Source organism: Neomonachus schauinslandi, chromosome 1, assembly GCF_002201575.2.
Source record: "Neomonachus schauinslandi chromosome 1, ASM220157v2, whole genome shotgun sequence".
In the NCBI taxonomy this organism is placed as follows: Eukaryota; Metazoa; Chordata; class Mammalia; order Carnivora; family Phocidae; genus Neomonachus; species Neomonachus schauinslandi.
Genome location: NC_058403.1, coordinates 106,953,807 through 106,966,710, shown reverse-complemented (window position 1 = coordinate 106,966,710; position 12,904 = coordinate 106,953,807). Strand labels below are relative to the sequence as shown.

The following is a 12,904-nucleotide window of genomic DNA, read 5'->3' as shown; positions in this document are numbered from 1 at the left end:
TGTGAGACCTTTACCCGGTCACGATGTAGGGCAGTCTGACTGAGAAGCAACAGCCCTCCATTTTTGTCAGATTAACACATTTTCCATCATTGCAAGTCTGTTGAAGGACTTGTAGGGAAACTTCATCTTATTCATCTATTTTGATTGATCTCGAATGTCTGCTTGGAGAGCAGATTGTGCATCTGGGCAGAGGGCCACGGTTGGTTAGCGATGCCTGCCATGGGTTAGTGGGCGTACTCTTGTCCTGCACTGCTTTCCCCAATCCAGAGTTGTCTTAAAAGAAATCGATGCTGATCTTTAGTGTCGACATGACCACCAACACAAAGCCCCAAACAAACAAGCCCCAGATCTCACTTATCTACAGCAGAATATAAATTCGTTTTTGGTAGGGTACAGAATGTTCTGTTGGTGCTCTGTTAGGAAAGTATTTCTAGCAGCAAATAGTTTGCTGCCACTTATCTGGAATATTTCTTTGTTTAGTGAAGATATTTTATTATATAACAGCAACTTAGGCATGTGAAACCTGCCCGGTATGTTGCATTTCTCCAGCGTAAGTGAGTATGACTCTCTCTGGTGGGATGCTGCAGCTGTTTCGATTGACAGCTCATTCAAGTGAGGAAGAAGTCCAAGAATGATTTGAGTTTGCTTTCGGCAGATGGATACTAATGAAGGAAACGTACCTTGAAAGAATGCCATCCCAGGAAGGGCTCAGGACAGCAGTGATTATAACCAGAGCCCTACTTTCTGGGCTTCTCCAGCTAGAGCACTGAATGCTTCTTAGCCCAGCTGGAATACTCCCTAAATTGGGTAGGGGAGGGGCCGGGCCGGTAGGTTTTTCAGAGAGTGTGGCTGGCACTGAAGAGACTTGGGCTGGACTGGGTCTCATTTTGGTGACCCTACTTGACAGGATTGTAAAAGGCTTTTGTGCCTTTATCGGTTGGTGACCCTCACTGTGCCTAGCATAGTTCTGGGAACCCAGTCTGTGGTAAAAAAAAGTAATACATGTTCACTTGATTTATCAGTGAGTAAAGCAAAGTAGAGACTGACCAATTTGTGGGTATTACATGTTTGGTAAAATACCAGTAAAAAAAAAAAAATTACTTGAACATGTTTCATCTTTAATTTTCTATTTCAAACACAAATTGATTTATTCACATCAGATATTTGATTAATCTGTTTCAGGTACTATGGCCAGGTTTTTTGGTCATACTATGGTTAGGATCAGGTACTTGAACAAAGGAGACATGGTCCCTGTCCTCTAGATCTTGCTAAAAAAGACAAACGTAAACACAATCATAATATAATTAGTTACGACCATAGTAGGGAAACCAAAGGAGAAGTATAAGGGGTTTATAAAGACATGAAATGACCCAGCCCAGAGGGTCAAGGAAAGCTTCTTGAAGGAGATGAAATTTAATCCGAGATGAGCTGGGGTTTGGTAGGCAAAGTGGAGGGCAGCAGGGTACAAGGAGGGCAAAAAATGAATGGCTGAGTTTCGCAGGGCACCTGTAAACCAGCATTTGCTTCTGGTGCATCAGCCAGGACCAGAACACATCACTAGCTGTGGCCTTCCTGACTGACTCCCCTGGAGGCGGTCCCTGGGGTGGCTGACAGCTTTTCCGCTGCCCTGCGGATCTTGCCACAGCATAAATCCACGGTGAGAGGCTTTACTATGTTGATATGTGTGATTTATGTGCTGAGATGATTCGACAGCTGGTCTTCTTGGAAAATACTATGGTTCTTTCTCAGCTCCAGCTGTTAGTCTTTTTGCTGGATGTCTAGATTGAAGGATGGCTGTTGCTCACAGGCAAGCTGAGCGGGCATCTGTGGGCAGAAGCAGTAGGGGTGCTTTGAGCACGGATGCTGGACTCAGAAAAGCCATGACTCTGGTTCACACTGAGGCTCAGTTGTTTTTGAGTTTTGGCTTGAGCTCGCTTAGCCTTGGTTTTGTCATCTCTAAAATGGGTCTAATAGCCATCTCAAGAAGTAAGCTTGGAGATTAAATTAAATGAGGCAGTGTATATGGGAAGCACGTAGCACTGGGCTTGGTGGTCATGCATATCAATTGTTTGCTCCTTGACATCTACCAAAGCCTGTCACCTTGAGCTAGACACGTGGGAGGAGATTTTGCTGGTTGACTGATTGAATCACCTTTGTTGTCTACATTAAATACATTTTAATCTCCCCCTATAGATGGTCGATTTACCCTACAGCCCTCAAGAGCTATGAGGAACACTCCTGTCTGACACGCCAGTCACATTACCAATTGACTATTAAGAAGGCTGTTAGTATGGTATGGGTATATTTATAGCTCACATTTGTGTCTTTTCTACCCATCACAGAAGGGAGAAGGGGAAGCTAACAAAGGACATGTGCCGAGTATATCAAAAACAGCTACCTCATTGTTGACTTTGTTTTTACCCCACAATGCAGTCCTGCTTTTAAGACCGTCACTTGCTAAAGCAGCCACTAAAAGCCTAGAGAATATGTAGTTCTTACAGTTCTAGGAAGTATTAGAGGAAAAAGGATACAGGCCATGATTAAGCTTTTCTACCATAGACTTGTCTTTAAGTCATCTTGAAGTCCCAACTCCTGAGAGGCCGCCGTGATGTCCTTGGGGGTCTGACCATTCTCTGCACAACTGGGGAGCTCACCTGGGCAGGTCACAATCATTTGAAGCATGGCCGTGATGGTGCCAGTGCCCGTGAGTCAACAGTCAAACAGGGCTCACTTGGGTTTCTGGTAGGAGGCACTGTTTCCAGGAAGCCTTTTCTGGTCCATCAGAGGTTTCTCAAAATCTAGACTTTAGCGATGAGATTAGAATTTTAGTGGCAAAAAGAAAGAAAGAGAGAAAGGTTGTGTAACATGATTGTTTATAAGACATGATCATCTTGGTAATACTATGGAGATGAAAAAATTCACAGGGCTGAAATACATTTCCATTAAAATGTTGTCCTTCAAATAAGCCCAATTACTTCACAAACTCATTTAAATTTCATTGGGGGAACCAGAATGCTTTTAGTTTGGCTTCAGGTTTGATTTGGATCTCCAACATCTTTGGTTATTGAAATAATATCTCATTCTTCAGTATTAACTTTCTTGTTTTTCTGTAGCTCAGCTCACGTAGTAAAATATGCAAATTTGCCAAAATAACCAATAGATAATTTAACATAGGAAGCTTTTTTTTTTTTTTTAAAGATTTTATTTATTTATTCATGAGAGACAGAGAGACAGAGGCAGAGGGAGAAGCAGGCTCCCCGTGGAGCAGGGAGCCCGATGCGGGACTCGATCCCAGGACCCTGGGATCATGACCTGAGCCGAAGGCAGATGCTTAACCGACTGAGCCACCCAGGCGTCCCTTAACATAGGAAGCTTTAAATTATGTCTTAATTATGCTAATGTCAAAATAAAAGATGGGTGGCTTGGTTTATAGTATATTAAAGTAAGTAGCATAAACACGTATTTCATTAATGCTTTGTTTTTAATCTTGTACTTTGGCAAGGCTTTTACTGTAATAAATGAATTTTCCTTTTCATTGGGAAAAGCCAAGTTACTGTTGTTTTTGGTTATGTACTTGCATTCCTTCAGACTATAATAGTTAAAGACAAGAACTGGTAAGGACTATGTGCCTCTGAGACATTTATTTCTTAGATTTACATGATAATGACCTTATGAATGGTTTCTTATTTTTTCAGTTTTCTTTGAACATTTTCCTGAAAGACACCTGGAGTTAAAATAATGAACAAATATTTTGCATTTATATGAAAACCAGCTAAAAGTGAACTAGTCCTGACTACATACTACCTGGAACTCCCGTGGCTCTGAATTCTCACAGACGTGTATTTTTAGCTGTCCTTTTGACGTGTCTAAGGCAAAATTAAACTGCTCCTTCTTGCTTCCCCTTGCTCCTCCTAAATCCCTGTCTTTGTGAATAAGTCAGTGCCCCCCCGTTGCCGCCCAGGTGGAAATCTTGAATAGACATCCCAGCATCTTCCTTGACTTCCCATCTGATGAGTTTTTTTTTTCTTTCTGTGAACTTGTCCTCCAAATTGTGACCCTACTTTGTGTCCTCTCTTTTTGATTTCCCACTGCCAGGCTTGATGGCCACATTAGCCGTTTCGCTGGCCTGCTTGCGGTCTGTCCTCTCCCCACTTGTGCTCCACCCCTTCTCTACCCCAGTTTTCTCTGATCGGATGATTGATTGTCTTCATCACCTCCAGTGGTTCTCATCATCCACAGATGAAGCTCAAGCTCCTCAGCATACAGTCAAGCCTTTGCAGTCTGGCCCTGACCTGCTTTTCAACCCTCATTCTCTGCCATCGGTCCTCCTGGGGTCCACACCTCAGCCCCACTGAATGCCAGTTTCCCGATTTGTGCCTATAGCTATGTTGTTTCCCCTGCCCCCCTGCTCCCACTAATGCCATTCTCCTCATGCCTTTCCTCACTTATCAGTCACTGGCCCTCTGGACTTTTCACGGCACGTCTCTGTTAGAGGTCTTGTATTCATGGGTTCCATGCTTCCCATGGGTTACTCATCTACGGGTGTTGGGAAGGAAAGGATCATTTCCTGTTCAACTTTCATTTAATGAAGTCATCTCTCCTTGGCATATAACTCAGCTTCTTCTGTATTGGTTCTTGGTATTATACTGTGATTTCTTGATATATACTATTTTTGGCAGAGTCAGTGAGGTTAAAGTTCCATCCCTAGGTATATAGCGCCAAAGACTTGAAAACAAGGACTCAGACAGATGCTTGTGCACAAATGTTCATAGCAGTATTGTTTATTCACAATAGCCAAAGGGTAGAAACAGCCTAAGTGTCCATCAACAGATGAATGGATAAGCGTAATATGATATATATATATATGCAATAGAATATCATTTAGCCATAAAGAGGAATAAAGTTCTGTTACATGTGTCAGCATAGATTAACTTAGAAAACATTACACTAAGTGTAATAAGCCAGACAAAAAGCACAAATATTTTGATTCCACCTATATGATATTAAAAATAGGCAAATTCATGGGCGCCTGGGTGGCTCAGTCGGTTAAGCGACTGCCTTCGGCTCAGGTCATGATCCTGGAGTCCCGGGATCGAGTCCCGCATCGGGCTCCCTGCTCAGCGGGGAGTCTGCTTCTCCCTCTGACCCTCCTCCCTCTCGTGCTCTCTGTCTCTCATTCTCTCTCGCAAATAAATAAATAAAATCTTAAAAAAAAATAGGCAAATTCATAGAGATTGAAAGTAGATTAGGAGTGATCAGAAGGGGATGCCTGGGTGGCTCAGTTGGTTAAGCATCTGACTCTTGATTTCAGCTCAGGTCGTGATCTCAGGGTTGTGAGATCGAGCCCCATGTTGGGCTCTGCACTGGGTGTGAAGCCTGCTTGAGATTCTCATTCTCCCTCCCCCTCAGACCCCCCTCCCCCACAAAGAAGTGATTAGGGGCTGGGGAGAGGGGAATGGAGCATTATTAGGTGATGCGTATAACATTTCTGTTGGAGGTGATGAAAATATTTTGGAAATAGTGGTGAAAATTTTACATCATGAATGTAATTAATGCTGTTGAATTGTACACTTAAAAATGATTAAAATGGCAAATTTTATCTTACATATATTTTACCCCAATTAAAAACATACATAGTTCATATAATTTAAAAAAAAGATACTGACACCACACCCTTAGGCACATATGTTCCAACATGTGGTTGTATGCATACATGTTCTTTCTGTATCATCTGTGTTTATCAGCCTTACCTTCCCAATATAACATGGATTTCTTGAATACAGGGACCAGTCTATATAGAAAATATCTTTTAAGAAATGGCTTTTAAATATCCTTTAGCAAACATAGGGGTTTGGAGTAGGTTGTTTTTGCAATTGCTGAAACTTTTAGGAGGGTGTTTGATATTGTACTTAAATGTTAATAGACTCAGTCTTGACAAAGTGATATGAAGCTAGTTTGGAACATAATTTGGTATTTCTAACCTACTGTTTAAGAATTGTGCATATTAACCCTGATACCTTTGGAAGGAAAGGCAAATAGCCCAGCCAAGTGTGCTTTAAGTTTTTTCTTTGCTGTTTTAAACAAAAGGCTTGGATAACTAGGCCAGTTACATCTATGGATGGGAATCCTACTGATTATTTTCCCTAAATCCTCCTTAAAGGAAATAAAAATTTTTCTGTGCTTTCTCTGAGCATAAGTAATTTTAGTCTTCTAGGAGTTAAGGTATATTTCTTCATCTTTTAAGGTCCTATGGAAACGTTTAAAATAAAATCGGTAAATGATGACAAACGAATACAGTATATAGTACAATGCACTTAAAGTACATGTAAATGTGTAAAGCCAAAACCTCTTAAAATCTGGATTGTTTTATTGCTGAGTGCCAGAGTATTCTTTGAAAATAACTGAGATGCAAATGTGAGAAAATGTTAAGCTTTATAATCATCTTGCGTAAATTTCTGTTGTCTCATTCACTGTCAGCCTTGAATTTTGTATTTGGAGTCCACCCAGTAAACTAGTTAGGAGTGATGATGTGATGAATGTTAAAGAGGTTATTGAAAACTAAATTTCTGGGGCGCCTGGGTGGCTCAGTCGTTAAGCGCCTGCCTTCGGCTCGGGTCATGATCCCAGGGTCCTGGGATCGAGCCCCACATCGGGCTCTCTGCTCGGCGGGAAGCCTGCTTCTCCCTCTCCCACTCCCCCTGCTTGTGTTCCCTCTCTCGCTGTCTCTCTCTGTCAAATAAATAAATAAAATCTTTTTTAAAAAAAAGAAAACTAAATTTCTCATGGGGCGCCTGGGTGGCTCTGTTGGTTAAGCATCTGCCTTCGGCTCAGGTCATGATCCCGGGGTCCTGGGATTGAGCCCTGCATTAGGCTCCCTGCTCAGCGGAGTCTGCTTCTCCCTCTGCCCCTCCCCCTGCTTGTGTGCACGCAGTCTCTCTATCTCTCTCTCTCAGATAAATAAAAATCTTTAAAAGAAAAAGAAAACTAAATTTCTCTTATATGATTGTTCCAGAGGTCAACATTAGAAATTACTGTTAATTTCACCTTCATTACACTTTTTTTGGAAGATGCTTTGGCCAAACAGTGACAGTTCTTTCTAGCAGATTTTCCTATCCCTCCAAACACGGACAGTAAGTGTGCTCTAGGGGAGGTTTGTCTCAACTTTTACTGTGTATTCGAATCATCTGAAGATCTTGATAAAATGCAGGTTCGGATTGGGGGGACGGACGTGGATGATGAGATTCTGCATTTCTAGTAAGCTCTTAGATGCCTGGTCTATGGACTACATTTTGAGCAGCAGTGCTCTGGGTAGAAACCTGTTTCAAATACCTGATTTTGATGTGCTGTTAATACTGGCTGCCCTCTAGGTTTGCCAGATAAAATACAGGATGCTCAAGACGTCCCATTCACTATTTTTGCACATTACCTGTACTACAAAATAACTCATTTATCTGAAATTTAATTTTCACTGGACTGGACACCATATAGATAGATACATACAAACACACCCCAAATCACAACCCTAAAATGCAATTTTAATAATTTCTGAGTACTTTTGTCATGCATATTATTAGATTGAAAATAATATGATTATTTTCAGAAAAAGGACTCAGAATTAGGTTTATTTCAGACTTTCTTTTTTTGAGAGAGAGAGAGCGCGCGCGCGCGCACGCGCGCGCAGTGGGGGAGGGGAAGCAGGAGAGGGAGGGAAAGAATCTTAAGCAGGCTCCTCGCTTTTTATAATTTATAAAAGCAGTCCTGTTTTTAAGACCATCACTTGCTGTGTTTCTAAAACACAGGGCTCGATCTAACGACCCTGAGATCATGATCTGAACCGAAACTGGACGCTTAAATGACTGAGCCCCCCAGGCACCCCTCAGACTTGTTTTTTAAGTACTTATTTAGATGTTTTGCTCATAGGCTTTTCAATACAATAAAATATGGAAACATGACTGCACCCCCTCCAATATCTAGGGAATTCGTGGAAAAATAGTGAAATCTGTACATTCTAAAATATACCTGAATGCACAGAAGTGCCCTGTGTTATCAGTGTTGAACACTCGAAGTAATAAGATGTTAATATGATAGATTTGAATTTAGACAATCTTTATAGTTTTGTCTTGTATCTCTTTGAGTTGGTATTGTGCACTGTTGATATTTCCAAATCCTGTATATAGTAACATTACATGAGAATAATCTTTGATTTTTTTCAAGTGTATGTAAGAAAATGTAAATGCTTTTCTTTGTTTTTCCAGATTCTTTACAGAGTTGGAAGCAAGACATCAGAATAATATCTTCATAGATGATATAAGTGACATTGTGGAAAAGCACACAGCATCCACATTTGACCCGTATGTGAAATACTGCACAAACGAAGTCTACCAACAACGCACACTACAGAAATTGTTGTAAGAGATGTTGTTGAATGTTAAGTGAATAGCCTAACCGCACTTTAATTAGGTTACACTGATTGAAATTAATTGATCTCTTACATCATGTTTAGAAATGCCTCCTTATGGGCTGTTTCCCAGGACTGCTTTCAGGGTGAGGGTGTTTGAATAGAATCTAGTCTGTGGACAACTCTCTCTCTAAAGCAATTATGAAATTACAGGTTTCTGTTACTGTTTTCCTTGTTGTTGTTTTAAATTGCTGCAAGACACAGAGGAGTGATCATCCTTCTAAAACTCCCATTTTTCTAAGCCATTAACTGGCCATTGAGTAGTTTGCCTGAGGCCAAGCGAGTATTTGAGTTGAACTAGTCCTAGGATCCAGATTCTCTACTCTTCTAATCTTCCTCCGTTCAGGTGACAGCTCTATTAAGTTTTTTAGAGGAATTGCTGATTTTCCCCTTCTGGGTAGTTAGAAGTGAGGAGAGAAGGGCAAGTCTGAAGGAAAGCAATAGAGAAAAATGTTCTTAAAGGCTTTAATTGTGCAATAAAAAAGAATGAAGCTTTAAATTTCCCTCCTCACCTTTTTCCCTTTGTCCTATTTAGGTTACTTAGAGTTTTGATGCGATGTTTATGGCTTTAACCTTAAACGTCAGCGATTGTTCAGTAATGTCTTGTTTTATGTTGGGGGACCCTGTTTATCTCACGTAGCTATCTGTTTTCCAGCGCAGTGTGAATTGCCATAAACTCCGTTTGGGGGCTGAGGGCTATTATCACTCATACCCCCTCCATGGGTTGTGGCATTTATGACCACAGCGTGGAGCTCTGGTCAGCTGCTGTGCAATATGTGAGCCCCTGTGGAGGGATTGGGGTTGGTGCTGAGAGGAACAGTCCACTGAAGCTCCCAAGTCACTGGGAAGGGCTGATTGTGCCCCTTCTCCCTCCACACCCTCATGAAACGCTTGTGTGGGCTGGGTGGGAAACCAAACCCAGATGAGGTTTTGAAGTACAGAGCCGGGTTTGTTGGTACTGTTGACATTTTGGTCTAGATAAGTCTTTGCTGTGGGTGCTATCCTATGCATTGTGGCATGTTTTCAGAGCATCCCTGGCCTCTGTGCACTAGATGCCCCTCACTCCAGTTGTGACAACCAAAAATGTTTCTAGACACTGCCAAATGTTCTTGGAGGCATAATCTCACCCCTTGCTTTTCTTAATCCCCCACCTGCCCTGGGACCCCAGATAACTGATAGAAGATGCAAGTTACATGTTTGAAAGCAAAGCCTTGAATTAGAGCTAAATTTCATTTTGTTTTATTTTATTTTGCAGGATTTATAAAAGGTGAATAGGTACTCCTGTAACTCAAACAATAAAGGTTCTAGGGGCACCTGGCTGGCTCAGTCTGTAGAGCATGGGACTCTTGATCTCAGGGTTGTAGTTTGAGCCCCATGTTGGGTGTAGAGATTACTTAAAAATAAAATCTTTAAAAAAGAAATAAAAATTCTATCTGAATTAGCTTAATGATACCATCATTTGAGCTTTCATATGGAAAATGGTAGTTGTGTTTTCAGGGGTTTTGTTGCAAGTATTGTGAATTTACATTTAGGGCAGTGACTAGCTGCACACTGGAAATGCTTGAGCATCTTTGAACACAAGCAAACATGCCATAGATGCCCAGGGTCCATCCCAGACTATTTAATCAGAATCTTTGGGGGTGAGGGTCCCAGGACCTGAATGATTTAAATATGCAACTGGTTTGGAGTTTGATTTTTTTTTTTAACCTACTAAAAATCCTTTGAAAGCTAGCAAGTAAGGAAACAAAGTTCCTCAATTTGAGAAAATGAAAATAAAACTTTTCTGTGTCATTTCTTTTAATTTGCTATTCTAGGTATTTACTGATTTATGAACCAAAACATTTAATTTTCAAAATACATTTTTTTAAAAAGGTCCCAATTTCCACTTCCCTGCTTCTCCGGCTCCCCCTGCTCTCCAGCATGAGATTACAGTATCCAGTCCCCTTGCCCTGCTCCCCAACATGGGATTACAGTATCCAGCCCCCCTGTCATGGGATGACAGTATCCAGTCCCATCCCTCTGTCCCCTCCCTGTTGTAAGTTATAAGGGAACTCCTCAGAGCTCCTCGTGGGTGAAGTGAGGTGAGAGAGAAAGAGATCTGGGGGTAAGGGCACCCTCTGAAAGTCAGAGACCTTGGTTTGACTCTGTCTTCACCAAATACCAGGTCTGTTACTTGGCAAGTGGAAGATCCTTCTGAGACTCCATTCTTATGGGAATCCCCTCTTGGCCCTCATTAAAAGTTGTATGGATGTTTCCATGTGAGGTCATATCTGTGGGTGCATCTTGCTAAGTTCCATAAAAATGTTGTGGCAATATTACCACTGTTCTTATGTCACTGGGAGGGGAGAAATATTCTGGCTGGCAAGGTCAGAAAGTTTTCTGTCTCAGAAGCTTTGAAAAAGGCCAGAAGCCTCCTAGTAAATAAATCCAGTCTGATATTTCTTTCTTAGATTATCATCTGGGGCTAGAGAAGTGACTTAAAACATCATTTGTTATCTTTTTAATGGAATGCATATAGATTATCAGATAGGAGATCTAGTCTGTACGCTAGTTAATAATTGATCCGTTCACAGATAACGTTCACCATTCTGATACCATTGCCTCTTCATTTGTTTACTTCCCACTTCTATAAATTTCTAGCTCATACATTTCTTATTGCTCATATTATCTTAAACGCCTATCTTATATTCAGTTTTTACTATAAAAGGCAGACAAGCCATCTGTGTCTATGCAATTTTTGTCATTTTATATATTAAAAATCATAATATATGAATTTTAAAGAACATTTTATACAGGCATACCTAGTTTTATTGTGCTTCACTTTATCGCACTTTTAACAGAAGGTTGGTGGCAACGCTGCATCGAGCTAGTCTGTCGCCGCCATTTTTCCAACAGCGTTTGCTCACTTGGTGTCTCTGTCACATTTTAGTAATTCTCACAATATTTCAAACATTTTCATTATTATTATATTTGTTACGGTGATCTGTGGTCAGTGATTATGGCTCACAGAGAGCTCAGATGATGGTTAGCATTTTTTAGCCACGAAGTGTGTTTTAATTAAGGTATGTACATCATTTTTTTTTTTTTTAAGACATAATGCTCTCGCACACTTAGTAGACTACAGTGTGATGTAAACGTGACTTTTATACACACTGGGAAACCAAAAATTCCTTTGATTCACTTTACTGCAATATTTGCTTTAGTGTAGTGGTCTGGAACCAAACCCACAATATCTCTGAGGTATGCCTGTGATATGCTTTTACTTCTTAATTTGAGGAGGACGTATTTTGAATTTCTTCTTTCTTTGTTTCTTCTCAGAGCCACCAACCCATCTTTTAAGGAAGTACTGTCACGAATTGAGTCCCATGAAGACTGTAGGAACTTACCCATGATCTCTTTCCTCATTCTCCCCATGCAGAGGGTGACTCGCCTGCCCCTGCTAATGGACGTAAGACATGATCTAATGGCTCTTTCCTCTTTGGGTAGCTGTGCTGCTATCAATCTGGTTAAGAAAATTATTCTTATTTCACTTAAATCAATGTGCTATATCTCTTCTTTAAAATCCTCCAACTAAGTGAAAAGGTGCTATTCAGTTGGGAAGTCTCACTGTGTTTAATATCTTTGGAAATTACCTTCAACTTAGGCTTGTGTGGGCACTCCGAAGATTTCAGATTATATCACTTGCTTAACATTTTTTGAAATGGGAAAAATATTGGCTTATTGAAGACAAGAGGCTTGGATTCCATTTCCAGCTGAGCCACTAGGCATGTGACCTTGGGCAGGTCACTTAATGTCTTCAGCCTCAGTTTCCTCAGACTAATCACCAAGATCCCTTCCCTGGAGGGTTACAAGAGGCTGTGCTGCTTCTACTGCACATGGGGATGAGATACTCTTCAGCATTAGAAGGCATGAGCTTGCCGTTATTTTCTATTGCACAAAAGCCAGCGTCCTTATTGTTTCAGGGAACGTTCACGAAGAAAACAAGGATTTTGATTTTGAATGGTGGCCATGACTGGGGGTGGTGAGCAGAGACTGTCTGGTCTGAAGTGCAGCTGGGAGGACAGTGAGGCAGGTGGGTGGGGGTGGGCAGGGTCGGGGGCGGGGGGTGGGACCCTGCTCATCAGCTGGGCTGGAACCACAGCAGCAACTACGAGAGAAGAACCAGGTGGCCCAGCACAGCTCCCAACCGGCTAGTGGGCCAAATAGTATCTTTTTGATCAAGTTAAAATATTTTGCTGTAGTTTTACTTTAAAACTGGATCATAATGTAAATGTCAGTTGCAACATACTTGATTTTTGCATGTCAAAACACAGGATAAAAATACAGCAAAAAATTATGATTGAGTAAGGTTACAAAACAAATTCCATTTTCCATATTCCATTATAAATTCACAGAGATTTTCTTTTTTTTTTTTTTTAAAGATTTTATTTATTTATTTGACAGAGA

The 12,904-nt window shown here is 41.0% G+C and overlaps 1 protein-coding gene across 2 annotated transcripts in view; it reads left to right on the top strand.

Annotated features, from left to right (window-relative positions):
- The window catches only part of ARHGEF26 (Rho guanine nucleotide exchange factor 26), a 123,825-nt gene that overhangs the window by 57,174 nt on the left and 53,747 nt on the right, over positions 1 to 12,904 (top strand). For both annotated transcript variants that reach the window (XM_021685929.2, XM_021685928.1), the window contains exons 6-7: positions 8,256 to 8,408; positions 11,777 to 11,906. In XM_021685929.2, coding sequence (XP_021541604.1) covers positions 8,256 to 8,408; positions 11,777 to 11,906 — 283 coding nt within the window. The remainder of the gene's footprint in view (positions 1 to 8,255; positions 8,409 to 11,776; positions 11,907 to 12,904) is intronic.